At 45.3% G+C, this 27875-nt stretch overlaps 2 protein-coding genes across 4 annotated transcripts; one reads left to right on the top strand and one right to left on the bottom strand.

Moving 5' to 3' along the window:
* Nucleotides 1–245: 245 nt before the first annotated feature.
* On the top strand, nucleotides 246–5949 carry tnfrsf13b (TNF receptor superfamily member 13B). 3 transcript variants are annotated; one of them, XM_030340218.1, is made up of 6 exons: nucleotides 262–403; nucleotides 1395–1443; nucleotides 1575–1677; nucleotides 2115–2228; nucleotides 3199–3531; nucleotides 4874–5949. In XM_030340218.1, exons 3-6 carry the CDS (start codon nucleotides 1575–1577, stop codon nucleotides 5107–5109), a joined length of 786 nt encoding a protein of 261 aa, XP_030196078.1. In that variant the 5' UTR covers nucleotides 262–403; nucleotides 1395–1443; the 3' UTR covers nucleotides 5110–5949. The 3 variants fall into 3 exon arrangements, with proteins under 3 accessions (XP_030196077.1, XP_030196078.1, XP_030196080.1); XM_030340217.1 differs by lacking the exon at nucleotides 1395–1443 and having other exon boundaries at nucleotides 246–403; XM_030340220.1 differs by lacking the exon at nucleotides 262–403 and having other exon boundaries at nucleotides 410–1443.
* Nucleotides 5950–6408: 459 nt separating this feature from the next.
* Nucleotides 6409–27669, bottom strand: usp22 (ubiquitin specific peptidase 22). Its single transcript, XM_030340216.1, has 13 exons — nucleotides 27154–27669; nucleotides 23423–23555; nucleotides 20820–20933; nucleotides 20431–20532; nucleotides 17944–18110; nucleotides 13963–14110; nucleotides 13299–13401; nucleotides 11731–11895; nucleotides 10993–11119; nucleotides 9996–10087; nucleotides 9729–9791; nucleotides 8455–8604; nucleotides 6409–8156 (listed from the first exon to the last, which is right to left on the bottom strand). Exons 1-13 carry the CDS (start codon nucleotides 27271–27273, stop codon nucleotides 8114–8116), a joined length of 1527 nt encoding a protein of 508 aa, XP_030196076.1. The 5' UTR covers nucleotides 27274–27669; the 3' UTR covers nucleotides 6409–8113.
* Nucleotides 27670–27875: the final 206 nt, after the last annotated feature.

The raw sequence follows: 27875 nt of genomic DNA, 5'->3' as shown, positions 1-27875 counted from the left end.
TTTCAAAATAATTCTTTTTTTTTTTTTAATAATAATGTAATCTCCATTTGCGTCATACTAACTTCGTGTAAAAACCAAAAATTAAGATAAAGTAAGGGAAGAACAAATTGTCACACAAACTTACTAAAAATAACCTTCCAAAGTCAATCGCCGGGGAGCGTGACTGCTGCGGGGCTGAGAGCGAGGCGTGAAACCTGTTGAGGGGTGGAGGGACGTCAGGGCCCGCTGACTCTGGGCTCACTGAAGGGGAACAGAACGACCCAGGGCGTTTTTCTAAAGTGGAGGAGCGTTTTTCTAGAGTGGAGGAGCATTGGCCAGGGTTGTCAAGGAACGGTGGAACGTAAATCGTAATGGACTGGACGTCTCAATCTTTTTGATCCAATTCTTGTTTCTTGGATTAAAGGTAAGAAGAAGGGTTTTGAATTATTATGTTTTTCCACTACTTGGCCATTTTAATCCGACACGTTTACGTTATGGTGTGCCGTTTGTAAACTTTTGTTGCTGAATAAAGTGATCTTTCCAGATAGCTCGAACTTTGTTTAAATCCCCCAGATTTAGCAAATAAACACCCCTAAAAAATGTTTTGCAATTTCCAAGTCACTTTTTCACATATATAAAAATTAGAATTAGGCTATATGTTAAATCTAAATATTGAATCTAAATCTAGATCCTGAATCGAAATCGAGATTGTATATCTTAATCAAAATCTTGTTTTTCAATCAAAATCCTAAATCTAAAGGCTTAATTTGAAGCTATGTCGTATTTATAAATCTGAATCTATATAATATATGCTAATCATAACACATATACTATACAAGGATTACAAACGGCACCTCATATTACATGGCAGCCATGCAGCCAGCATGTGTTTCTTAACAACAAATAAAACAAATTAACAAGCAAATATCAAACTAAGGTCAAATGGAGGTCCAAATATTTTATTGGGTGATGGGAAGTCTTTTGACAGGATGCCATTAATTGCTGCGATTCCTTTTAATAAGGTTTTTTTTTTAGCTATCATTTTGTTTACGCTTCAATGCTAATTTATCCACAATGCAAGCAGTCTGCAAAACGTATTTTCTGCCTTTCTGCCTCGCTTTCCCGTGGCCATCAGCAAGTCTGTCTGACTGCAACTATCAGTCTAACCGTCATCTTTCCCTGTCTCCCCAATCGTTCATTGATCAGCCTGTCTGTCTGTCCATCCTGAGTGGCCATCTGTGTGTCCCCCTGTCTGTCTGTCTGTCCATCCTTTTTTCTGTCTGCCTGCCTCTCTATCCGTCTGTCCTACCTTAACCTGTCTGACTGGAGATCTGTGTGTACGTCTATCTTTCCGTCCATCTTTTCCATGGTCTACCCGCCCTACCAACCCGACAAACTCCACAACATCCGGCCAGTGGTCCGTGTGCATTGGGGGTTGGTCTGTTGGCTGTTGTCAGAAGAACGGTCGGTTGGTAATGAAGTTGTAAAAGGCGGTGGCCATTTCTGGCCCAACATTCACAATCAGACAAGGGAGCAAGCACCTTGACTGTCTGACCCTCTGTCCGTCAATCTGTCTGTCCGTCTGTCTGTTCCAGATGGGTAAACCGTGTCGAAACGGAACTTGGCTGTACACTCTGATTGATGAATGCGTGGACTGTGAAAAGTCATGCCATCAGCCAATGTGTACCGAGCACTGTGGTAAGGTTGAACACACACAGACACAGATACAGACACACACACACACACACACACACACACACACACACACACACACACACACACGCACACACACACACACACACACACACACACACACACACAAATCAAATCAGATGCAAACCTCTACGCACACACACATTCACACACAGACGACACCTGCAAGCACACACAGATCCAGACACACATGCACGCGCACACAGACACACATGCAGGTGCACCTATGCGAACACAGGTTTCCAGTATAGGATATCTGCGATGTGTTTACACACAAATACACAAACAAACAACACACTTGCATGTGTACCGGGGGGCAGATACACACACAATCAAAACGGCTACATGCTTCAGAATAAGAATGATGCAGTAAAATATGCCAAAAGATTAAAAACAAAGAAATCCTGTGCGGTGCTCTGCAGCAGCTAATTGCACCGCCATGGGAGGCCACTACTACGACCTCGGGCGCCATCAGTGCATCCGCTGTGCCGACCTGTGCGGGAGGCACCCGCAGGAGTGCAGCCAGTATTGCCTCAGTGAGTACCCCCACACCCCCACACCCCCAAACACAAACACACACACACACACAGTTGGCCCTCACGCAACTCCCTGTGGATCCCAGGGAGCGCAGCCTACACCTGGGTACACACCTACGGACCCCTGGGTCCCTCCGACACAGCAGGTGTGTGGGCCATCAGAGAGGGGAGGGGGAGAGGGAAAAGAGCAGGAGGAGAGACGGGGGAGGGGAGGGGGGAGAGAGGAAAGCGAGAGATTGAAGGGGGGGGGGGGGGGGGGGGAGAGAGGAGGAGAGGGCGAGAGACTTATTTAGTTTTGGGCAGGAGCCAATCACGCAAAGAGTTAAGGGGAGGGTGGGTAGGTGGATGCACGTTTTCATGCAGCAAGATTTAGAGAGAGAGGTGGCGTGTAATAAACCAAACAGTCATAGTGGAAGAGAGAGAGAGAGAGCGAGAGAGCGAGAGAGAGAGAGAGAGAGAGAGAGAGAGAGAGAGAGAGAGAGAGAGAGAGAGAGAGAGAGAGAGAGAGAGAGAGAGAGAGAGAGAGAGAGAGAGAGAGAGAGAGAGAGAGAGAGAACCTTCGTAGCTCTAAAAAATATTGGTCCCCTTTGAAATGAGGTTTGCCTGATAAAACAGGGCTTGCACATCGTGACTTCACATCGCAATGACCACCTCCATTTCGGAAGCATAGGAGCATAGGAATGTTACTGGTAGTAATAGTGTTTGCTCGATTGTTGAGTGATGATTCGTGAAATGATGTGTCTTGGTGGGGACACCTTGTCGCGTTTCAAACTGCCAGAGCGTTTCTCATGCGAGACATGGCAAAACAACGTTTTGATCAGCCTCACTTCCTGTATTTACATTAATTCAGGATTTTACTCTCTACAGTCCTCACAATATTTCGGATTATCGGTGACACCAAATTCAATGATGCATTCTGATGAACAACTCCAATCAGGGCTTTCTCCACTTCCTAATTCTCCTTCTACAGCCACACCACTACCAACCATCCCCACCCCCACCCCCCCCACCCCCACCACCACCGCCACCTCCACGTGTGGACCAGGACACTCCCAGGTTCACTCAGCTGTCCTGCTGCCTGTCTCCATCCCCCTGCTGTACTCCCTGATGGGCCTTTGTGTCCTCGTGCTGCTGTGTATCCTGGGCCTCTCTCTGCTGGTGTTCCTGAGAACAGCCAGAAAGAGAAGCCCAAGGCCGGTGAAGCCTGGGCCCTCGGTGATCCCCCAGCTGGTGGGAAACGTTCAGCAGAGGGGCCGGGATGATGGCCAAGGCGACGGGGGGGAGAATGGGAGGATGTATAAGCGTGAGTTTGTCCGAGTGATCTTTTCTTCTATTTGGTGGTTGTGATTTATTAAAGCAGATCTCTAAAGTCTATAATTCAACTGAAAGAAGCATGCAAATTATACAGGAAAATGGGGGTTTCTCCAGGTGTTTTTAAATTTTGATTCTATATCTAGAGTCAAAAACCATTACTTTTTCAGTATGTTTCATCATAGAGGCAGTCAATAGTGTGTATAGGGCGTTTGACTCCTATAAGGTCAAACACCCAAATGTCCACATCCTACAAAAGGTATCACTGAGCAAGATTTGTAGCAACCCCCATACTTGCTCCTTATTGACCTGCATCTGCACTGTTTAACCCTTATCTGCTACTGAGGTATCTGTCAAATCTAATCCCCACCTGCTCCTTAATGAACATCCTCTGTACTGGTCTGACTCTTATTTACTACTGAGGTATCTGTCAAATCTAATCCCCACCTGCTCCTTAATGAACTTCCTCTGTACTGGTCTGACTCTTATTTACTACTGAGTATAGTTTTATAGTTACACGGCCATTTAAAATTTCCTACAGGGGGTCTAAGATTGTCATTAAGAAGCTAGTTTAGGGGATGGACACAATGCTCAGCCATCAAACCCAGGACCTTTTGGCTCTGACAAACACCCAAAAGCAGGAGGCACAGCAATGGAGATGTGGCAGAAGGTAGAACTCCATTTTTTGGCAGTGAGGGGGAAAGCTCAATCGAAGCCTGTATAAAAACCAAGGACAGACGGAACCACTAAATAGATCCGTGTTGCCTACGAGATGTGTAAATAAACGCCTGCCTGGGCGTGCACCCAACGCTGGCAGGCTCCGCATCGCTAAAGTGCCCTCTAGAGTAGCGGAAATGAGTGTGCCCTATTGGCTTCCAATCAAATTGGAAGAAAATGATTGAGTGCTATCTAGGGTGCAACTATATTATGAGGAAAAGTGCACATAAAGGGCTTTTACAATGGCATAAAACGTCCCTTCTGGGTGCCCTTCCAACGGAAAAGGGTCCCGTAATGTAGTGCCCTCTGGCCTCTATGCTCTCAACTGTAAGCCTGACAGCCTACTGCAGTTTGTAAGGGTCAGCAGCATACATTTCTTTGAAGTTGCAAAGATTTATCAAAGAGGTATGGTTATACGTTTAATCTCTTTTAAATTGGAAGGGAGTGAAGCATATGTTAGGTAATCACTCCGCAAACCACTAGAAGAGGCTTTCCCTCCTGCCGCCAGTTTTTCTCGCTCTTCCGTTATTTTCTATCAAGAGTGTATTGGTCTATAATGCCCCCTAGTGTAACACCATGGAACGGCTAATAAAAAACCCTGTCGTCACCCTCCACAGAGCCCCTGTCCGCCTGCACATCCAACCCCACGGAGAGCTGCGAGTGCACCCACTGCTTCCCGGACCTCAGAGTACCGTGTCGGGGGGCAGTGGGTGAGGCCAAGCTAATCTACTCCCTCCACCAGCAGACCTCCTCCTCCTTCTCCTCCCCTCAGCACAGCGGCACCGGCTGGGGTCAAGAGGAGCAGGGCCGTTGGGGCAATCCGAGGTGGATTCGGGGAGATCCGAGCCTGTGAAATGACTTGGAAACCCACTGGTGCTTCATTTACCATCTACTATGTAGTCCATGTCTTTGGGAGATATTAGCCACGCTTATTATACAAAGCAACTGATATATTAGTGAGGTGTTGCAGAGATTGAGGATGGAGTCTTCCACCTTAGCCTCTACACCTGTGATTCCAGAAACTGTGGGTTAGACATCAAAATCTATATTTTGGTTTGTTTGTTATAAAAAAAAACATATGGTACATAATATGATACCATGGTATGACTTATTTTGATAGCTGTACCTATGGTGTGGTTCCAGAACACTTTCGACAAGTAGGCTTTTACCGTCTGTACACTATACTCTTGCCCCAGGCTACCAACATTGTGGTCTGGTTTTGGAGGCGAGAGGGCAACCTACCCATCCCTATATCCCCTGGCATAGCAAGCTGCCAAGCAACAGATGATAGAGCCTAAAGGATTGAGAGGAGCCTTATCGTTTGTTATCTTGGGCTAAGTGAGTTATGGTTATTCACCGGTGTTACCCTTTTAGTCGTGAGTACTATTCTCTGGTGAAGGGTACAATCTAAGGCTGTAGATAGAACTTTTCGTTGTGGAAAAACTCACTTCTCTTCACGCTTTGATTGTTTTTCTTTAGATACACATGATTCTATCTAAACCTCTACACCATCTAAAGTTCAAACACATGTTTTTCTATTTACTATAGTTGGGATGAACCCAATAACGATGTCAGCCCTCCAAGACTTTTGGCTGTAAAAAATGAAGAGATTGTTTAAAGTCGATTCATTTGTGTCAAACTTTGTACAAATAAGAGTATTCTTGTCTGTATGAAATAAATCGGTGTGACATAATGTGTCATTGTGTGAATAACTCTACAGCACACGGTTAATATTAGAGGTATAGGTTTTTATTTTTAAGGGGACATATTATGCCACCAGGTGTGAGTGTGATTAGCCTTACAAGCCGTTTCAAAAATCTGCCCCATATGACATCACTAGTGGGCGTTTCCACCTAGATAAGAGCTGGATAGATCAGCCTACCAGCCTACCCACTGGACTGAAGTAAACGTTGCTCATCTATCCAGCACAGATCTAGGTGGACACTCCATCTAGTGATGTAATATGGGGCAGATTTTCGAAACGGCTTGTAAGGCTAATCACACTCACACCTGGTGGTATAACATGTCCCCTTTAACTGTGAGTCTACATCAACGAGTCCGGTTCACACTTGGCCCTGTGTGGCAGGTGGAGAGTGGGTCTTCTCCGTCAGTCCCCTCCAGCCTTTAGGCCCCCATCAATAACTCACTCCAGTAGTTCCAACATGTCTCTTTAAAAATTAAAAAGTACATACCCAATACATACACACATACATGACAGAGAAAAAAAGAACTTTTCCTAGGAAACGGTCATTATCCAGCGTCCAAATTCATGCTTAATGCAAGTACTGATTCAGTACACAACACAAATCACACGCGCACCATGCACTTGTATACGCGCACACACGCACACGCACACACACACACACACACACACACACGTTGCAAAAAAATCTGTCGTATTTAAAGTATTCAATGTCGAATAATGGAATATTTTTTTCAGCTGACTGGTTGGGGGAAATTAACTTGGTTCCAATGCATGTTCATCTACTGTTTCATGAACATTAATTATAATAATACAATTACTATTCAAAAAATAATCTATGCAAAATCTCCTCCCTCAGCCTTAAGGAGAACAGGAAGCCATTAAGACTAAACTTTCTGTCAAGTTAGATCTCAATTTTTAGTCGATTCAGTGCACACACACATAACACCAACACTCACATTTGAGGCCATATCTCACATGCACAAGTTACAGCGGCACGCACACACACAAATAAAAGTCACACACATGATCATACACATGGCATTAAATCAACATGCAACTGCATATACACTGCAGCATCAACACCTTTTGGAACACACACACACACACACACACACACACACACACACACACACACACACACACACACACACACACACACACACACACACACACACACACACACACACACACACACACACACCTTAAACCACACCACAACGTTGCCATCACAAACACCAAAACACACACCAGGTTTGCGTGACATCACACAAATATAAACAATAACAAACAAACGACAGGTTACGTAAGACAATGATTAAAAACACAGCTAACCTTTTGCTTCCTCGTGTGCAAACTTTTTTAGAACAAAAATGGCAACGTAAAGTATCGCCCCAGTATCCGCCGCTTTAATCAAATCTCATCCTTATGAAATACCATTGGTCCACCCCACCCTCCCATGGGCCACAGTTGGTTGAAAATGCATAAATAGGTTAAAGGATTGGTCAGGTGTAGCTGGGGAGACGGGATCGGTGCTCCACAGGTGATCCGCTGATAAGTGAACATGAACAGTGTGCAGCGAGTGGAGAGGAACCGGCCACGACGACCGGGTGTGTCAGCGAGCTTTAAGCCCGGTTCCTGCCAACGCTCGAGCACAGAGGTGCGTACGACGTCTTCGACCCGCTCGCGTGTTCGTCGACGTGCGTCCCCAACGCCGCGGTCCAGGACCAAAGCCTTTCCTTTCGGGTCTATTGATCCCGTCTCCGCCTTGTTGTTTTAGATTGGTTGTTTCTTCAGCGGATCAATTTGAGCTGCCTAGGAGAGAGGCGAGTCTGCGGGGGGATTAAATACGCTCACAGAATTGTGTTGGTGCAAAGACGAGGGCGCTGAAAAAAAGTGCAACTTGCTCTATGCATGACGCGACGTAACCATGTGCTGGAGAGAGCACACCCTCCCCCCAACAGGATGGGGTGATGTTAGTTTATTGTGCAGTGGAAACGCATGTCTGCTGGCTAAACGTCAGCTCATCAGCTCGTGTCCGTGTGAGAATCAGAAAACGACCTCTCCAGCGGGTTCTGTTCATCCGCTCGTCTCTAAGGATGAGTATTAAGATGTGCTCTATGATCCCAGCCGGAGGATGATGGTCTACGGGGGTCTACTCGTACTCCAAAAACTGTTTGTGGTAGAACAGAAGGTACCTGGGGGGGGGGGGGGCACAACTTTAGTTTCACACCTCAATGACAAGCCTTCATTTTTTGTTTCCCGAAACCTACTATGCAGATTTGTCTACTTGTAGAGTTGAATGAGTCATGAATTTATGTATCATTTGTCCAGTCGACCGCAACGCAATTTCAGTTCTCTTAGTTCCTATGAATGACTGGTCAACTGGTAACCCAGTTAACGGAGATCAGACTTTCTTACATTTCAAAACACAACCATTTCAGAACACGATAAAATTTAATCCGAAACTAAAAACGGTTCAAGAATAGGTCTCACCCTTCGCTGTCCAGGACATCCTTGATGGTTGCCTTGGTGATGATGGCGTCGTCGCATTTGAACCACTGGTCCTTGTGCTGCCGGATGAAGGTGGTGTAGTGGCCGCTCTCTAGCGTCCCCTGGTGGTTCACCACCGCAAACAGACTGTACCTACGTCAAACAGAGAGGAGGAACCGTTCAGTTTGGATGGGGAATGGGTTTGGGATGAGAGTGGTTATACAACTACTAGACAACAAAGCACTCAAAAAGAAACTAACAGCAGGTTATTTGCAACCGTTTATTTGAATGCTAATCAGGGATCCAGCAGCCCTATGCAATAGCAGAACTTCCAACATGATCAGTCAAAACAAATATGAAGCGAAAGAAAGGGAAACCCCCTTCACGCAAAGACACATTTTTGCCAGACTCAAGATATGAGTCAGACTTTAGATATGAATCTATAGTCAGACTTTATATATAAATCTATAGTCAGACTTTATATATAAATCTATAGTCAGACTTTATGTATGAATCTATAGTCAGACTTTATGTATGAATCTATAGTCAAGACTTTATATATGAATCTATAGTCAGACTTTATATATGAATCTATAGTCAGACTTTAGATATGAATCTATAGTCAGACTTTAGATATGAATCTATAGTCAGACTTTAAATATGAATCTATAGTCAGACTTTGGATATGAATCTATAGTCAGACTTTAGATATGAATCTATAGTCAGACTTTAGATATTAATCTATTGTCAGACTTTAGATATTAATCTATTGTCAGACTTTAGATATGAATCTATAGTCTGATCTGAGACCCCAAAATGGAGCTTCTGGAAAGTGCTTGTTAACATATATTTTTACGGCACATATAACTTCAATAATATTAATTTAATAATAACTTTAAAATGATTGTACTTTATTTTCTATTGTAACTTTCATACTTCGATATTGATATTTTTTTACATTGTCTTTCACCCCCAAGGTACCCCAGGGATGAATAAAGTATCCATCAATCCATCCATTCATCTCACCACCCATCCATCATCGATCAATCCATCCATCTCTGCCTACAGCTTTTCATTCAAGGCGTTTATCTACTGAGGGGCCAGCTAGATGTTTTATCTATTGAGCACCACTGTAGGACTGATGTGTCTACCTGAAGGCAGGAGACAGTGGTTAGGGCAGCAAAGGATGTGTTTGCCGTCTACTTGGTGTAAATCTTCAATGTCATACACAGATTAGGCATTATGGGACTGAATGGAATGGTGTTTGTCTTTTGTACTTGTTATCGTTGTTGAAGGGGTCTGTAGTCTGTTGGTACTGGCCGTTCATACGACTCTCCTTACTGAAACACACAAGAGAGGGAAGAGGTGCTCGAAAACAAGGAGACACAAAAGCCTTTGCAACAGCAACCAACCAACTAAGCAATTAAGCAACCGCGATCAGTTGGGAGATGAAATTCACCAAAAGTTACGGTAATTCATATTAATATACTCTCACAAATGTTGAGTACTCAAGACCTCAGAATTCTAACATCATTTAAGCTGACCTGGAGGCCATAAAGGGGGTCATGTCCAGTTCCAGGGGAAAGGACACGTACGTGGTGATCTTCCGCCTCAGCTTGGCCGAGTGCTCGAACCGCTGGAAGGAGATAGGGAGGGAAGGAGAGAGGGAGGGAGGGAAGGAGAGAGGGAGGGAGGGAGGGAGGAAGGGTGGGAGGATTAAAGTACTTCGCTATACATTTAGATGACAATAATTGATCAACCATTTTTGGAGAAGTATTCCCGATCAGTGTTTCCCAACCTTGGGTAACTGGGTACCATCCGGTTCTAAACCACTGTCAGGCCTTTCACACATGGATCAACTCTGGAGCATTTGATCCGAAGATGATCAGGAGTTGCCCTTTCACACATGGATCAACTCTGGAGCATCTGATCCGAAGATGATCAGGAGTTGCCCTTTTACACATGCAGCACATCGCAGGAGTGCGGTCATGTGCTGTGTATTTGGAATTGGGAGATACTCCGTATACTTTAGGCGAATCACGGCGCCTTGGTGGACACTCCATCTTGTAGGAGGCAGGATGTAAGGCCAAAGGCATGCAGGAGAAGTGCCACTGGTTTGTTTACAGCACATCGGAGATGGCGGGTGAGGCTTCAAACTCCGTAATGCTGACTCTTCTTGTGGTGATGTCAATACTGCATTTATTAAGACTCTGAGAAGTTTCGGACATTTTTGTCCACAAATACCAGGGAATATACAGAGAAGTGCAGACTTTCGGTGCATGTGTGAAAGGCTTATTAGTGGGGTGCCAAACACATATGCTCACTGGGACGGTCAAATGAAGGGCAGATGATTGGGTTAAAACAACATGTGTGTGGAAGCAGATGCACCAACATGTTGAGAGAGTTAATTATTTAATTTATTCATTCATAAAGTTGTTGTCATTGTAGTTGGGTTATCTTTGCAATTATTTTGAATGATTTCATTATTTAGCACAACTTGCCAGGGCAGGAATCAATGAAAAGCATTATTATTACACTAACTTTGAGATGGAAGCAGGCTACGATGGGGAGCTTCTTCATGGTCAGCTGCTTGGTGGACTCCTGGTAACTATGGCAACCACTGCACTTGATCTTGGCCCCGCTGCCGAGGTGCTCTGGTCGGGTGAATCTAGACAGACAGACAGACAGACGGACAGACAATGAGTGAGGTAAATATGTTGCAAAACAAAGAAGCATGTTGACCTCATGTGAGAACTTGTGATAGACGATATGAGAGAAAATCTTAACTTGTTTACTTTTTACTGCCTACCTGTGTGATGTCACACCCGGGTGTCTACCTTGTGATGTCACAGCTGTGTTTACCTGTGTGATGACACATCTGAGTGTCTACCTGTGTGATGACCAGCTGGGGGACGTCAGAATTGCGTTGAATTTTTTTATTTATTATTTTATTTGTATTATTTTTGTAGCTTTAAATAAAGCCCCTTGATAAATGTAATTACTAACTGTACATTAAAAAGTATTTCTGATCTTAAAAGGTTGAATCTCCTCGTGACTGAATGTTTGCATACAGCGCGCAGGCTGTATGCGCGCAGGCTTGATACGCTCCACTTTTTTCTGTGGAGAACCAGCGCCTTGAATATTTACTACAGCGTTTCTACAGCTCGATGCGGATTCGCACTGACTCCGTCTTTACGGAGATATTCCTGAACCGCATAAAACGAAACCGGATGGCTTTCGCCCGTTTCGGCTCCGTGTGGACGGGGCCTGAGTGCTTACCTGCGCAGGCAGTCTGTGAGCGTGGTGGCGCCGGAGGATGAAGTGTGTGTCTCCCCGTTGAGGGCCGATCCGTCGCCCCCGGGGCTGAGGGGCCAGAAGGGGGTGGAGGAGCCAGGCAGGTCCAGGCTGATGTCCCAGAAGGGGTCGATGGTGGTGGACACGCCGCTGGGGGGGGGGGGGGGGGGGGGGGTGGAGGCAGAAGGGCGGTGGTGTCACTCACGACAGGGGTTGAAGCCAAACCTCTGCATTCCTATTCAGGCCCCTCGTCTTAATGGTTCATCCCCAAATGGGAGGTCAGTCATGAACAATGCATGATGCAATGAGTTTGTGAAAAGGAAAGAAATAGGTGCAGGTTGTGACAGGTCTGGGTGTCTGGACAGAGAGAGTGGAGAGTGAGATTTCATGAGTTATTCTACAGGCAAAGGGTAAAAATGACTCAGGGCTGCTGAAATGACACCCAACACAATTACAAAACAAAGATATTACTCAGATTCCTTTTACAATCCTCTAAGAAGTTGTGATTTAGGTAATGATAATAATAATTAATTGAATTTATATAGCGCTTTTATTTTCTGGAAACTCAAAGCGCTTACAGTGAAGGGGGGGGGGGATCCTCACTAACCACCACCAGTGTGTAGCACCCACTTGGGTGATGCACGGCAGCCAATCTGCGCCAGAACGCTCACCACACACCAGTTTGAGGTGGAGAGTGAGGGAATTAATGAATAAGACAATTATACAGGGGGATGATTAGGGGGCCGGATTGAATGAGCCTGGGCGGGCAGTTTTAGCCAGGACACCGGGGAATCCCCTACTCTTTGCGATTGGTGCCCTGGGATCTTTTATGACCTCAGTGAGTCACGACCTCGGTTTTACGTCACCTCCGAAGGACGGCACCTTCCACAGCACAGTGTCGCCGTCACTGCACTGAGGCATCGGGGATTGATGTTTTTGGCCAGAGGGAAGAGGGCCAGCTACTGGCCAACACCCGACACCACTTCCAGCAGCAACTCAGTGTTCCCAGTTGGTCTCCCATCCAGTACTAACCAAGCCCACACCTGCTTAGCTTCAGAGATTCAGCTAAGTCAGGGTGGCCATTGGTCTGGCTGCTGGCATGGGTCACTTATGGGCTCCATTTGAAACACAATTATAATTTTATTTGATCATGAGTCAGGACCAAAGACCTCAGCTTATCAAGGTATCAATTCACTGTTTGTAGGGAAGCATCAATTATTTACATGATGTATGTAAATAACTTACTTACTGCATGTAATTATGACACCACTAAACCAGGCCACCGGGTGGCAGCAGAGCCAAAGCACCACGGAGCCTGTGAGCCTCCGTTGCTGCAGTGTGTCAGCTGTGGGTGCTCTGGGCTATGTGTACCATCGCCTGGAGCCAAACACTAGACCTTCACTCACACTACATAGCAGACATTTTGTTTCTGTAACAGATACCAAACTTAAAACTGACTGCGTAAATAATAATATCTATTGTATGAAAGGGGTAGTGTTGATTTGATAATCATAACAATATAGATTGCATCCAGTGACAACACACACACTCACAGACAGACTTGACAGGTGACGTCTGACTGCAGGCCCCCCGTGAAGATTTGGTCGATAATACAGTTGCAGTGGTTTGGATTGTTGGCCTTCTTCCCATTGTCATCTGTTGGGAGATACAACACACACACACACACACACACACACACACACACACACACACACACACACACACACACACACACACACACACACACACACACACACACACACACACACACACACACACACACACACACACACACGTTAATCTCTATGTGATGGTATCAACAGTGCAGAATCAGAGGGTTAGAGAGAGAAAGAGAAGCAGAGTGAGAGAGTGAGATTGAAAGTAAGAGTGAATGTGAGAGAGAGACCAAGAGAAAGAGGCAAGACAAATGATAATGAGAAAGAGCCGATTCATACATCTTGATTACAACTACTCAACTTAAATTGCGTGCATTAAAATGCAACCCACTTTACCGAACATTACAATGACCATTTCTAATAATCATTTGTTTTTTTATGTAAAGTGCTTTGTGCATCAAGTGGAGCCAGTGACCCTTCTCAGTCCAATCATGACATGCACTCAGGTTCCCTCCTAAAAAGGCCTTTGCACCCGGCAGCTCCGTCCGGACTGTGCCCGTGTGGCTCTGTGTGAGTGTGGGCGTGGCCGTGGGGGCGGGACCTTTGCAGTGCTTGTGCAGCACGTCCAGCGCGGCGATGAGGAACTCGTGGGCGTCCTGCTGCTCGTAGCCGGCCAGGTGGCGGGCGTGCGTCCACACCAGGTGCAGCAGGCGGAACGGGATGTGGGGTGAGCGGTGGCCCGAGTAGAACTGAGGAGAGGGGGAGGAGAGGTCATTACTACCCCTCCTTCCCCGGGGCGTTCTTGTTTCCCGGCCCAACACCTGCAACGGGACTCTTCCAGTGCAAATGCGAGAGAGGGGCGGGACTATGTAGCAAAGCTTAAAGGCCTACGTGGAGGTTAACCTGAAGTTTTGATTAATGGGTACATAAAGCACTCAAAATATGTATATCATTTATAAAATGTCTCCTAAATAGTGTTAAAGTCCAGTTTTTGGCGTTTTTGGCAATAACAGGTGTTTTCCATTCGGCGATGACGTCACGTTAGGGAGACGTGGTGGAAGGTAGCCTCAACCTAGTACTACAACTATGGGGTCTAAGAGGTGGCAAGAACCACAAATAACATGTATGATGGGTGGCCCACAGCCGTATAATTTCGAACCTGTCAGACGTGAGAGGGCGAATGAGGAATTGCCGAGAACTGACGGCGGTCAAAGCCAATTAAATGCATGGTCAGAGGAGAATGAGTGGAGAGTTGCTATCATTTAGCAACGCAGCAACGAGTGCTGGAGCTAGTCAATGAACAGCAGTGCATACAATAACGGCACTTTTATTTATTTTTATTCAATAGCACCGAGTGAAAATCAACGTTTTCTTTATATCTAGTGACAGCGGTTATGTCGTTCAGATAAGTACCGGTAAACTTAGTCAGAAGATCTAGAAATAGAAGGCATAATGCTATGAGCTACCTTGCCAGTCCCACCTGTGAAATCCCCCCCAGAAAATCCCTAATAAATCATACCTGATTTCCGATTAGTTATCCCAGGTTTTGATGGTACAAGCTCCAGTAACAACATCTTTGCCTAGTGTTTATTTCTAAGCCTCATTTTACCCAGTGTGCGAAATACCCGTCAATATTCGGGGGTCCCCATCTCCCGATTGTTGCGCAAGACCGATATACTTTTTGCAGTAGGCGTATAACATTTCAATAATTCATTGATGCAAGACAATTAGTATTAAGCCTAAATAACAACACGCACATTTTTTGATAATCTGCTATATATTTTAAAGCAACACAGGAGGCTGTATTGGCTAAAGTTGTTTGGATGCATGTTGATTTATAACAAGGAGAGGCAAAGTTGTGCATTACAATGCAAACACGACAATAATTGGCACCAATCTGGCGCACTCAGAAGAGCAATAAACTGAATAAATGGCAGGTATAGCCTATTGGACTAGCAATCAGTGCACTTGCAAATGAGTGCCTGCAAGTATGACCGATCGTGGTGTGACATTATTTAACCATCAATCTACCGCAAATACGACCAGACAGAAGTACATTGAACACATACACAAATCACATCGTCAAACCCGGCGGATGCTGACAGACAGCCCACAACAAGCCAAACATCACCACGGCGGGTGTGCTCTCTCTCTCACTCTCGCACACCCGTACACAATCACTCCAACTTATCCAACTTCAAGGCTAGGCTGCTTCACTAAGACCACAACTAACCACAAGCTCTTCATAACCATGCAGTAGGCCGAAGCCGGAAAGGACACACGCACAGTCGCACACACTCATCTTATGCAAAACAATCTGTTTTATCATCAACATTCAGTCACTGCAAAGATTTATAAGACTAGCCTCTTACCATAAATTAGAATGGACCCAAACTGTGTGATTGATACAGTCTGGTTTAGCTTTCGCTTGCTATCCGTTTTTAGCATGACTCCTCAATATTAGTCTTTCTTCTGTTAGGCGCACATGGCTAATTTGAATACGTGCAAAGGACTGGCTGGCTCCACAAGGCAAATAATATAACATATTTAATTATCTTTCTATCTGTCCATCTATCTGTCCATCCATCTATCTATCTATCTACGCATGTGTCTATTTTTAATGTGATGTATTTTGTATATGTCCAGTCAGACTTGTTGTCTCCCTTGTTCTGTGTGGTCTTGTAGTCTATACTGTCCTGTGTGAGCCGAATCACCTAAATGAATTCCCGACGATTTGTGTCATTTGGTATTAATAATGACTTGACTAGGCTATCTCTCTATCTAGGCTATTCCCCACTATTCACCTATTCCCCACTATTCACGGAGCCTGAAGTGAATAATTGTTAATTAAATGTTTTAGTATAGACTACACGTGAACACTCCAAAAATAAACAAGATAACACTTTTTGCCGGGATTTATTTGGTTTTATTAGCGGTTTATTTGTTGTTATTAGTGGACATTTTGCGATGAAAACAATATCGAGTTTGAGATGTCAATCATGGGATATTGCCCAATATCCCGAGATAGCGAACCAATCAAATTGCGCCAACTTAGGAGGTTCACGTGTAGCATATACTAACTATAGATAATATCTATACTATAGCATAATCTGCTGAACACTCTCTTACTAGTCTCTACTCTCAAGGGTCTAAATGCGTCTTTGGTCCGTGTCTCCCCAAAGTGACGTTATGCAATGCATTCTTGGGGAAATGAGAATCAATAGCAAACCGCTTATATAGCACCTACCATAAACCCTGCAACACAGCCTTAAAGTAGGGAGCGACATGCCTACAGTCACATGGGTGCAGTGGTGAGGGAGAGGGGGCGGGACTTCCAATAGAGGGACACCTGTTTCCTTTGTACAGGAATTTGTACATGTTTTGGAAATTCCATCGTCACGTAAGCTGTGCTCATCTTTGTTGCCGTCCTCCTTATCAGTTCTTCTAACTCAGGTGGGGAACGTTTTACTCGGGAGTGTTAATTGGTGGACACAACAAGATGACTCAGCTCATATGTAAATATGTTAAAGATGTGAAGCAGCCTTCAAGGAAAAAAATCGATAACTGGTAGTCATTCGGATGGCTTACACAACATAGGAAGTAAGGGACAGGGGAGTGTTAACTGTCGTACACAACATAAGAAGCAAGGGATCGGGAGTGTTAATTGGTGGACACAACATAGGAAGTAAGGGACCGGGGTGTGCTAACTGGCGTACACAACATAGGACGTAAGGGACCGGAGGGTTAACTGGTGGACACAACATAGGAAGTAAGGAACCGGGGTGTGTTTACTGGTGTACACAACATAGGAAGTAAGGGACCGGGGACAGTTAACTTGGGTAAAAAGCTCATAGGAAGTAAGGGACCTGTAAACTGACGTGCACTTGCTGAAATTGCGTGGTGATAGATTGGGATAACGCTGCAATTCATGACCAAGCATTGGTTTCTTCTTTTCGTTCATTGTATTCATGGTTGGAAAACCTATACTCATCCAGCTCATGTCTGCCTGCCGGTGTAATCCGGCCTGAATCGGGGACGGCCTCAACTGTGACCGGAGCCCAACAACACCGAGATGACTCAGCTCATATGTAAATATGTTAAAGATGTGAAGCAGCCTTCAAGTAAAAAAATCGATAACTGGTAGTCTTGATTCATTCGGATGAATGCATTAAAATATGAAAAACAATTGGGTTGAATGGAGGCTACCGGTGGCCCTTTAGTGACAGGATAATCAATGGCAATGCCTGATGCACCCCCCCCCCCCCCCCCCCCCCCAAGCACGGTGAACGGACTCGACGGGTAGCCCCGATCTCTTACTCAATGTGAGCTGTTTACGTCAGTAAAGTTCACCGGGCACGAAGAGTACGAAGAGGAGTAAAACAACAAGAACAACAACAAGGAGAAGAAATATGGAGCTTTTGATGAGGAATTGATCAATATCAAAAACATGTCAAGCACACGGTTCTCTGTCACTTCCAGTCTCTCCCCCCGCTATCCGCCCATACAAAGCATCCTTTCCAAGGATTCTGCATGCTTCGACGGGAACGGACCCGCTTCCAGCGTACCCCTACGACCCCCTCACCTCCTGGAAGAGCTGGGACATCTCGCACACCAGGCAGGAGTTGCTCTGCATCTCGCACTTGTGTCGGTCGGACAGGAAGAAGTCGCGTAGCAGCGGCGTGTGCGTGAGCGCCTGGACGATGCAGTTCATGAAGCACGTGTTGCCCAGGTTGATGAGACCCCTCAAACCTAAGGTAGAGAAAGATAGAGAGACAGAGAGACCAAGAGAGAGAGAAAATCAAATAATGGCTTAAAAAACTAATGCAAATAGAGATGACTCATTAAAATGACGCTCGCTCTGTGATATGGAGACAGCAGACAACACGAGAGAGGAGGATCGGTGAAGAGGACGGGAGGGGTTGAAGAGGAGGGAGGAGAGACGAGGTAAAAGGGGGAAATGGAGGATTAGATGAGGGTCAGAGAAAAGTGTGGGAGAAGGAGATAAGAGGAGAGAAGTAGGGGGTGGGATACGAAGAGGAGGATGAGAGGAGGAAGGAAGGGGAACAGCAGACAGAGGGGAGGACCAAGAAAAGCTGAGAAAGGGATGGCAACACAAGCTGTAAAAGAGAAACTAATGACGCTGGAAGTGAACTCGAGAGCGGAGGCTTCTGTAGAGGTAAAGATAGAAGAGATAAGACGAGAGAGCGAGAGGGAGAGAAAGGATCCAGAGGAGGAAGAGAATTCTCCCTGCCGTGCGCAGCTTTCAGAAGCTAGCCTCTTCTTCACCCTCTTCCTCCGACGCCGCGTACTCCTCTCTGGTTCCCTGCGCTCCACTCCTCCGCCGTTTACATCTCATCATTCCATGTCTGGCCGGCGCTCTACATCTCAGCGCTCCTCCTGTTCCTCTGATCTCGTCTTCATTCATCCCATCCTCACCCCCTTTCTCGCTCCACCTGCGGTTTCCAAACCTTATTTTAGCTTGTGACCCCATATCTAGCTCGGAAAATGTTTGTGACTTTCACTTTTGTGCATCTGCTTCCATGCAAATAGTTTTAACCCAATTAAAATCTGCCGGTGATATAAATAATATAAATAACATAGAACATGTGGGGTGTGTGTGTGGATGATGGCTGGTTTGAGGGGCCTCACCTGGCCCGAGTCAGACTGATTGGGTGAAGCTGCACACCTGTTGTGCTTTGAGAAATGAATATGCACGGGGTAAACCAGCCACCTCCACACACGGGGAGATATCCTGCATGCTAACATGGCAGTTACCTAGGTGGCCTTTAACATGGACATTGCTACAAATATATAGTAACCAAGAATAACGTCCCTGTGATATCAATGTCCCTGTGAACGTCACTCTACTACACACTAATAGTTTCTGGTAGTGGCCATGAGTCTTGAGGCAGACGGTCCATATAAACAGGACGTCTCTGAGGTCTTTTAAAATAATTATTTGCCTCAATGTAGCAAATATCTATAGCTTCTGTCAGCAATCTCCTGCGCCCCCATATGCATATCAGGGGGCCCCAAGTGGGTCAGACCCCCAGGTTTGGAACCACTGCTCTGCAATATAAGTGGCCGCTTGCACCATGCTCTCCCTCTCTTTATCCCATCAGCTCCCAAAGTCCCGCACCCTCAAGCCTCTGTACTTCATTTAACTCAAAATCTCCCCCTTTGTCTGCGTATTATGCAGTAGTTTTCTTTTTTACTATTTCTTGCATCATCTACTTTCTCATCAACCCAGTCTCACCCTAGTGCAGTTTCTCTCTCTCCCTCTCTCCTGCTTGCTCTCTCCAGCTCACTTCCTCTCTCCCCCTCTTGCTTCTTCTGTCTGTGTTTCTCTTCCTCTCTATGTCTCTCCCCCAGTGTTATTTTTCTTCCGTCTAAATCGATCCTTGCTTGATGTACTTCGAGCTCCCATGTGTTCCCTTCCTTATTTCTGTAATATGATCGGTAGCACACGGTATGAAGGATGATTGCCCTTTAACAGCAGGCTCAGATACGGTTGCAGGGATGTGTCATAGAGTAAACCCGGCAAAATGGCTGTGGTTGAGGTGGTACTGTGTTATGTTGACACTGTGTCAGTGTAGTACCGGGAATTCGATCAGTTTTTCTCTCTCCTGCCTGGTCTTCCTCCTAGGGAAACTGGGAAAATAAGGCGTGTGTGCAATGTACTGATGTTGGGAGCCTATTGCCTATACCCACTACAACTACTGAGATTTCCTGCCCCCCATAGAACTGACTGTTCAGTCTGAAACCTCTCTCGCCTGCCCTCCAGACAACCCAGACCGGATTTAAAGCAGCCATGACCTCTTTCTTTACCTTGCACTCCTAGAGTCTCTCTCTCTCGCTCTCTGAAGAGCGAGTTACCGTGGCCAGCGTGTTAGGAGTGTGAGAAAATGAACAAGGGAAATCAATAGTACGGATAAAGAGACAAGGAGAGAGATGGAGGCAGACACACAGAGGGAGATGGAGGCCGAGTGAGGGAGAGAGACACACACGCACAAAGAATAACAGGAGAGAGGGAGAGATTAAAGTGAGAGAATGATAGAGAGAAACTGACCTATAGTGCAGTTGGAGGTGATTCTCCGCCTCTTGGGGTTGTGGCGGAGGAGTTCCAGCTCTCTCTTGTTGGGCTCCCACGTCAGGAACCTCTCTCCCGCTCCTACATACATACACATATGTTCCGCCACACACCCAAGCAACATCAACCATGCAACTGTGTGTGTGTGTGTGTGTGTGTGTGTGTGTGTGTGTGTGTGTGTGTGTGTGTGTGTGTGTGTGTGTGTGTGTGTGTGTGTGTGTGTGTGTGTGTGTGTGTGTGTGTGTGTGTGTGTGTGTGATAAACGGTATAGAAAGTACACCGTTGTGAATTTGCGCTACAGTATGGATTTTGACGTTACCCTGAGACCGGTAGACAGTGTGTGTGTGTGCGCGCGTGTCAGTGCGTACCTTTCATCTTCCAGGCTTTCCTCTGCTCCTCTTTGGCAATCTGTTCGATGTCCTTGTCATAGATGTAGTCCTGGCATCCGAAACAGTAAATCCCCCCGTACAGCAGGTCTATAGCTGGGGAGGAGCACGCACACAAACACACACACACGTCAGTTTTGATATTGCAGTATCGCAATAAAGAGTGGGTGGCGGAAAATAGTGAGCATGGTTGACCCAAGTCAATTGTTATTGTCGCTGCATTGCACTAATACACAGAAATCTCTTATCCAACCCAGAGGGCAGGGGGGGACTGAGAATGCTGGACTGTCATAATCAGTCCATAATCTCCTTCTTCAATTGTTTTCTGCTTCACTCTGTTATGTTCCCTCCATCATAACTTGTTACGCCGCCGTTCCACTGTTTCTCTGACAACACTGTGGCTGTCGTCGAGAAAGAAGGAAAAATAAATATTAAGAAGGGCACAAACAAATGAAATTATAGGATACAATGGCTTTAACAACAAAGTACAGACCATTTTTTTTTACACTTTATTTTTTTCCTTTCCTTTTGACTTTATCTTATCCCTGTTAGTGTTCCCTGGAAAGCACACACAAACACACACACACACACACAAACACACACACGAGATAGTGAGCGTGCAGGAATAACAGACTTCTTAATTACCCCTGTTCCCTTTTTCTAACAGTTTGGTTTCACGTCCTCCTCTTGGGGAGCGCCACGACTCGTCGCACTTAAATTAGCGGTTAACCTAATTAAATCCAAAGCCGAGCCACACACACTGTCTCAGGGGGTTCCCTGCTGAGCTTTGCGATACAGCGTTTTCTGTGGCCGCTCTCCCAGAAAGTTTTCTGTCCTCAACATCTGCCAAATGAAAGCCTTTGTAATCTCAGCTCCAGATAGTTTTTTTTTTGCTTAGCCACCAGTGCTTACCGTTTCCCCTGGAGCGGTGCCAGTTCACAAAGCAACTGAATGTGATTACCGGTAGAACAAACCGAATACGATTAGCAGTAGAACAAACTGAATCCACTTACTGGTAGAGCTAACGGAATCAGATTTCTGGTAAAGAAATGATGGGTTAGACGTGTTACTTCTTCCCCTAACCCTTTAAGTTAGGGTTTGAAATGATTCTCATGTATAGCCCTAACCATAATGACCCCCAAATACGTGATGCGTGTTCTCTCACAATATGTATTTGTGGTCAAAATCCTTGTCTGTCATGGAGGTGTCAGCAGGAGAGACACCAGAGGTACATGTGCGATGCTTTCTTGTTCCACACAAGTATTAACACACACCTACACATACACACACACACACACACACACACATACACACAAACACCAACAGCTTAAGCAATAATGTGTGTGTGCGTCTGCATGTGTAAGACAAAATGTACATGAGTTTTCCCCCCTGCCAGAGATAGACCTCCCCAAGGGGTTTAGTGGGTTGGCTGGCAGGCGTTGTCAATAACCCAGACATCGGGACCAGGATAAAGGCTGTATATATAGAACTGAGCCTAAAAGAGTCTAAACGACAGACAGGATCAATGTCATACAGTACAGCCCAGCACAGAACGTCTGATCCAATTTTATTTGTATTATTTGTCAGGGACAATGCAGAGAGCATCCCGGCAGGTTTGAAAACCAAACAAACACATAGAAAGATAGAGAAAGAGACAGACAGACAACTCGTTTCCAAACAGCAGCTTTACATACTACAATGTAGGACAAGCATAACGTTATACAAACCAGACTTTTATTTGGAAAGGCAGAGATTGCCAGCCCTCCAGGTTCTGTGGACTTTTGTACCAGTATGAGGCCGGCCCCTAGTGAGTCCCAGTGCACCATGTGATGCACACCACGGTCCCTGGTGGAGGACGAGGCACAGCGACTGTGGCACAACCAGATTGCACTGGATTGCATAATCTCTCCCACACTCCCGGTCTCTCGCTCCCTCACTCTGTATCTCCCTCGACCTTTCCTTCTCTCTGTATTTCTGTTTAATATTGCCGCGAATCCCTTCCCTGAGGACATAGTTAAACCCTTTAGCTGTTCTTAATGGCGTTCACAGGCTGGATTTCCAGCCGTGCGATCGATGCTTTGACATTGCCTTAACATTAACGAAATGTCGTCGATAGCCACCTGAGGCAAACCAAAGCAGGGAGAGAGAGAGGTAGCGGTCTTTGTATGAAAGCCGGCAGAGCAATTAACATTATAGTGTTTTTGATCCGCAAGAATAACCCATACAGAATCTAAACAGGATTCTAACATAGTTCAGTCCCATTTCGGGAGACATTTCTCTGATTTAGATTCCAGAAACACTATTTCAACCACTCTTTTCACTGGGACTAAATGTTCTTGAGCCATTTTTAACCTTTAATGAACATTCAACCAATATCGTATCAATAAATATACATGCCAAGCTCCACTAACAAACTTTTGGCGTTGTTGGCATTAGGCCATGTTGGTACCTTGTTTAACTCTCAGGTGTTTAATCACCTGCTTGTCATCCTTGTTAGTTTGGTTAGTTAATTAATCTTTAATGTGTGTATTTCATTGAGTGAGTGAGTGAGTTAGTGAGTGAGTGCGTGTGCCCTAAGGAAGTACCGAGGCTGTGTCTCTTGCTCTTGGCGTGGTCGTGGATGTGTTTCTTGCTGAAGCAGGCGAAATAAACACAGTGGAGGCAGGAATGGAGGCGGCTGAGGTGGGAGCCACACATGTGACACGCACACGACTTGGCCTGCGGAGACAGAGGGAGGGAGAGGGACGCAGGGAGATCAATATTTATTACCATTTAGAGTGGAGATATTTACATCAGCTTTAGCAATGTACATTTCCCATGACAATAAAGCCTATTGAGTGGGGGGGGGAGAGAGAGAGACGGAGACAGAGATATTTAAATCAGGTATAGTTGTCTGGATGGCAGGAGAGAGAAGACTTGGACTTTCACTGAACGGTCCATTCTTTGGGGGGGAGAAAATCTCAGGAGATGGAGTGGGAATTGGGATCCAATGAATGAGGGTAACATCAGTCTAGTGCAAGACAAAAACCTGCTCTTCCACAAAAGGTTGCCATCTCTTGGCTTAGAATAGAAAAACCTCCTGATATCCAGGTTCATCCAAAATGAAAAAGATAAAGATATGTCAAGAGAAATAGGGATACATAATGAGCAGTTAGGTGTGGACTAGACATGAACATACACATTGAACAAAGAACAATGGGGCTAGAAGTCCCACGGTTGTTTACACAAAAACTAAACCAAAATGCTAGTACCCTTTAACCTTTCGCCCAAAACCATAAGAGACACTGCACAGTGCCACACAAAATGGCTTGTATTCTCGCATGAAATACACACATGCAATTGAAATGCGCAAATTGTTATTCCAGCCACACAGACACTCCCTTTCAACTGATAAGCAAACACTCTATGAATTATGAACAGCCTTCAATATTTAAAAAATCCCCCTTGTTCTGGCGCACTTCTCAAACAAATCGTGGTTGTATGATTCGGTGTTCTGCACATGTTCTTGTTGGTTTTCAATTTCAACAGCCACACGTTGTGCAGCAATGTGCAAAATAACACCGCAAGTTGTACACATCCCCTTAAGATATTTCACCGGGTAGAGCGCGTACCATTGAGGCCCAGTCCTTACCGCGGTGACCGGGGTTCGGTTCTTGCCCGCGGTCCTATGCTGCATGTCTGCCCCTCTTTCTCCCATTCCTTCCTTTCTATCTCACTCTACAATAAGAAGGATAAAACCTTAATTGTTCTTATTTCTTTTATAAAGAAGGTGTACGCCTCAACAAAGAGGCTAGACTTCTTACTAGCCCTCCCCTTGAATGCAGGGAACAGTCAATACTTCCTAAAAGACTTGTCCCGGGTTGCTACGGCAACAGCATCCTGGATATAACAGAAAATCTCGGTCCCTCTGCGGTAGAGAGAAAAGGAGAGGGGGCATGCGAGGCAGTTAAATCTGCCGCTGATGCAACGTTGCGGTCTTATTCCCCTGCGTATGATTGGTTACTTTCGGTCATGTGGCCATAATCTAGCTTGTTATTATGTGCAAGGAACTTTGTACCAACATGTTGGACTCGGACACTAAAAAAATGGCTTTGAGAATGTATGTGCCAGAGTTGTTCACACACACCCCACCCACACTCTTTTTATGCAGGCTTCTGAGCAAGGCATTTATTGTACAGTGGTCCGTGAAGGTCCAATTTAAGGATGTCAAGTTTGCCTTACATTTATATAAGTACATGCATAATGTATATATGCATGTGTGTGCTACTTTTAGAATTTTGGTTTAATGGCGGGCTTGGAAATACAAGGCTTTATAGGATTTACTGAACGGCTAAATCCCTGTTGACACTCAAGACAACAATGAAGCAACAAGAAGCCAGCATTGATAATAAAAACAAAAAATAGATGAAAGTAGTCATTTAGTCCAATAAATATGGGGGAAGAAGCTTTACAAACTTGCTCAACGTGGGTAACACAAGGCATTGCCACTCCCAGGGTTAGGGTTTGAAATCCCACTGGAGCCACCAATGCCAACAATACATGCACTTCTAGTAACGCTGGTGAAAGTAGACCATAGGGCTGGGGAATATGGGGCTTATGGTTATTGCTTACACTTACACATTAGTTATACACTCTCTCTCTCTCACACACACACACTTATATTAATGTGTCACAGTGGGGTTATTTTCATCTTTAGTAATGGTGAGGCTGACAGAGTGAGATAGGCCCCCAAAAAAAGAAAATAAAGACTGTTAAAACCTTGAACATTTTGTTTCTCAAGTCATCATCAAATGCTCTCTCAACTGTAGGCCTGCCCTGGACAATACATCTGATGTGAATCCAGTGAGCAGAGAAGGAGATGGCAAAAGTAGCAGAAGTACATTTGGGCTACTTAAGGAGATCATGCAAAGGAAGGTGAAATCCAAATGCCTAGACAGATGGTTATCCCCAAAGGTTTTAGACTATTTTTGCGTTGGTTTGCTTCTTCTAGATTCTAGATAGAAGCTCATTGCTTACTATGACGGAAGCAGTGGAGATGTCTGTCAGGAAAATTATATTTTTGTATAATGGGCATTTCCACAAGCCACACCATATGTAAAAAGGTAACTCCCTAAACCTGTGTTATTTTATTTGTTTTTATTTGAACAGCAAAATGTCAGTAGGCCTGCATGTTTGTTGAATTATATCCACATAGTGAATCATACCCAAATAGATCTCCACTTAAAATTATGTATCAAGTCGTTTTGCTCTTTAAGAAATTGTTTTTATATTGATGAGCCAAAATACAAGGCTTTTTATTTAAAGTGCACACATTGGGCGGAAGAGGAAGTGAACATGAACGCTACACTTGAAGCACCGCCACCCCACCTCTCTCCCGCAGCGCACGGAGTAACCAGCCTCGCAGACAGCGCCCGGGTGCCCCCATCCTGCTATCGCCGCAAACCACTCATCCGTCCGCCAGGCGTGGCAAACAGGCAATTATAGAGGCAAACAAAATCTGCAAATAGTAATTTCGCACAATGAGGTACAGCCTGACTTCTACGGCAAGCAGTTTGTCCTTGAATGACACATGGGCGCATTACTCCGATACTCAAAATGCAGATGTGTGTGGACTGGACTAATGGTCATTTGGTGCAAATGTGTTTCTTGACGCTTGGCTCAGAGTTGTGCATGCACCAATCATACAATACCAATTTACAGCAAGACATGTAATGATAAAATAGCCCTTGGACCGAATGATGGCACACACAGTATACTTCTGTGATATACACAGTGTACCACCACAGTATACCATTGTATGTACTATATACTGCATCTCTCGACTGGGTTGGCACTGGGCGCTGCGCGCGCACACACACACACACACACACACACACACACACACACACACACACACACACACACACACACACACACACACACACACACACACACACACACACACACACACACAGTGTAGTCAGACAGGGTTCACAACAACTCTTGATACGGATCTCGAGAAAAACAACGACGCCTATAATGAATAAATAACAACTTTTGACAATAACACATAGAAAGAAATTGAATTGAGGCTGTTGCATTTGTGTCAATTATAGTATTCTACCATCCCCTCGTAAGGAATCGGCAATTATAATGTTGGTGAGCCAATAATGTCTTAGTTATGTGTCCTAGTTGAGTCCCTCTCTATAATGGCAATTCATCACAACACCTCTGCAATGTGTGCGGTCTAAGACACACACCGCATGAGGTGTGGCATTTGTCTTAGTGAAATCGCTTACATCTTTGTTATGCACTTATGATCAGCATTACTCTTTACCTTTCGTTTTCTCGTTTCGGCTGAGCCGCTCCACACAAAACACTGATAAATGACCCTCAGGTTCTGCTTCCAGTTGTCCACCTTGTATGTGTGCACATGGGGGCAACCTGTAGGACCCATGGTGGTCGCAGACCCCGTGCTGTCAGCTCAGCTCAACCCCACCACCACCACCTCTGCTACAACAAAACACACCCGCCCGGTCCAAGCGGCTCGGCTGCGGTGGCTCCAGGTCTCTCCACTCAGTCAGCTCCCGATGTGTGGCTACCTCGACATGTCCTGTTTACAGTATCGGAAGCGCGGAGCACGGTGGCGCAACATCGATGCGGTTCTCTCGTTAAAAGTCCCGTTAGGAAATATCTAAATGTTTAAGTACGTGTGTGACTCGAGCTCGGTTCAGCTACGCAGTTTGTTCAACCCTTCGTTTTATTAAAGGTTAGCAAAAGAGGCTAAATGTTTAGCGTTGGAATTTCAAGAATACATTTTGGAAGTGAGGACCGGCCTTACTCGCGGGGTGAGCCAATCGGGTGATGTTGTGGAACATGATTGACATGTCGCGTGTGCCAATTAGTGGCGAAGACCTGACCGTTCTTTTGGATACTGAACAGGGATTGGCTGATTTCCTCTGCAAGCCACATCCGCCTGCCGGAGAACGCTCATTGGCTTGAGAATAATTAGGATTGCCGTGAATGCCGACGTAAAATTAGCACCAATATTTAAATCAA

Source organism: Gadus morhua, chromosome 18 (genome assembly GCF_902167405.1).
Source record: "Gadus morhua chromosome 18, gadMor3.0, whole genome shotgun sequence".
Lineage (NCBI taxonomy): Eukaryota > Metazoa > Chordata > Actinopteri > Gadiformes > Gadidae > Gadus > Gadus morhua.
The sequence above is the reverse complement of the archived record's forward strand: the minus strand, read 5'-3'. Positions and strand labels throughout refer to the sequence as shown.

Coding starts and splice junctions, on each gene's coding strand:
- tnfrsf13b (XM_030340217.1), top strand. CDS start 1,575: ATGGGTAAACCGTGTCGAAACGGAACTTGGCTGTACACTCTGATTGAT. Junction 1,678..2,114: donor AATGTGTACCGAGCACTGTG/GTAAGGTTGAAC, acceptor GGTGCTCTGCAG/CAGCTAATTGCACCGCCATG. Junction 3,532..4,873: donor GAATGGGAGGATGTATAAGC/GTGAGTTTGTCC, acceptor CACCCTCCACAG/AGCCCCTGTCCGCCTGCACA.
- usp22 (XM_030340216.1), bottom strand. CDS start 27,273: ATGGGTCCTACAGGTTGCCCCCATGTGCACACATACAAGGTGGACAAC. Junction 20,533..20,819: donor GAAAGCCTGGAAGATGAAAG/GTACGCACTGAC, acceptor GTATGTATGTAG/GAGCGGGAGAGAGGTTCCTG. Junction 9,792..9,995: donor ACCCCCTTTATGGCCTCCAG/GTCAGCTTAAAT, acceptor TGTGTGTTTCAG/TAAGGAGAGTCGTATGAACG.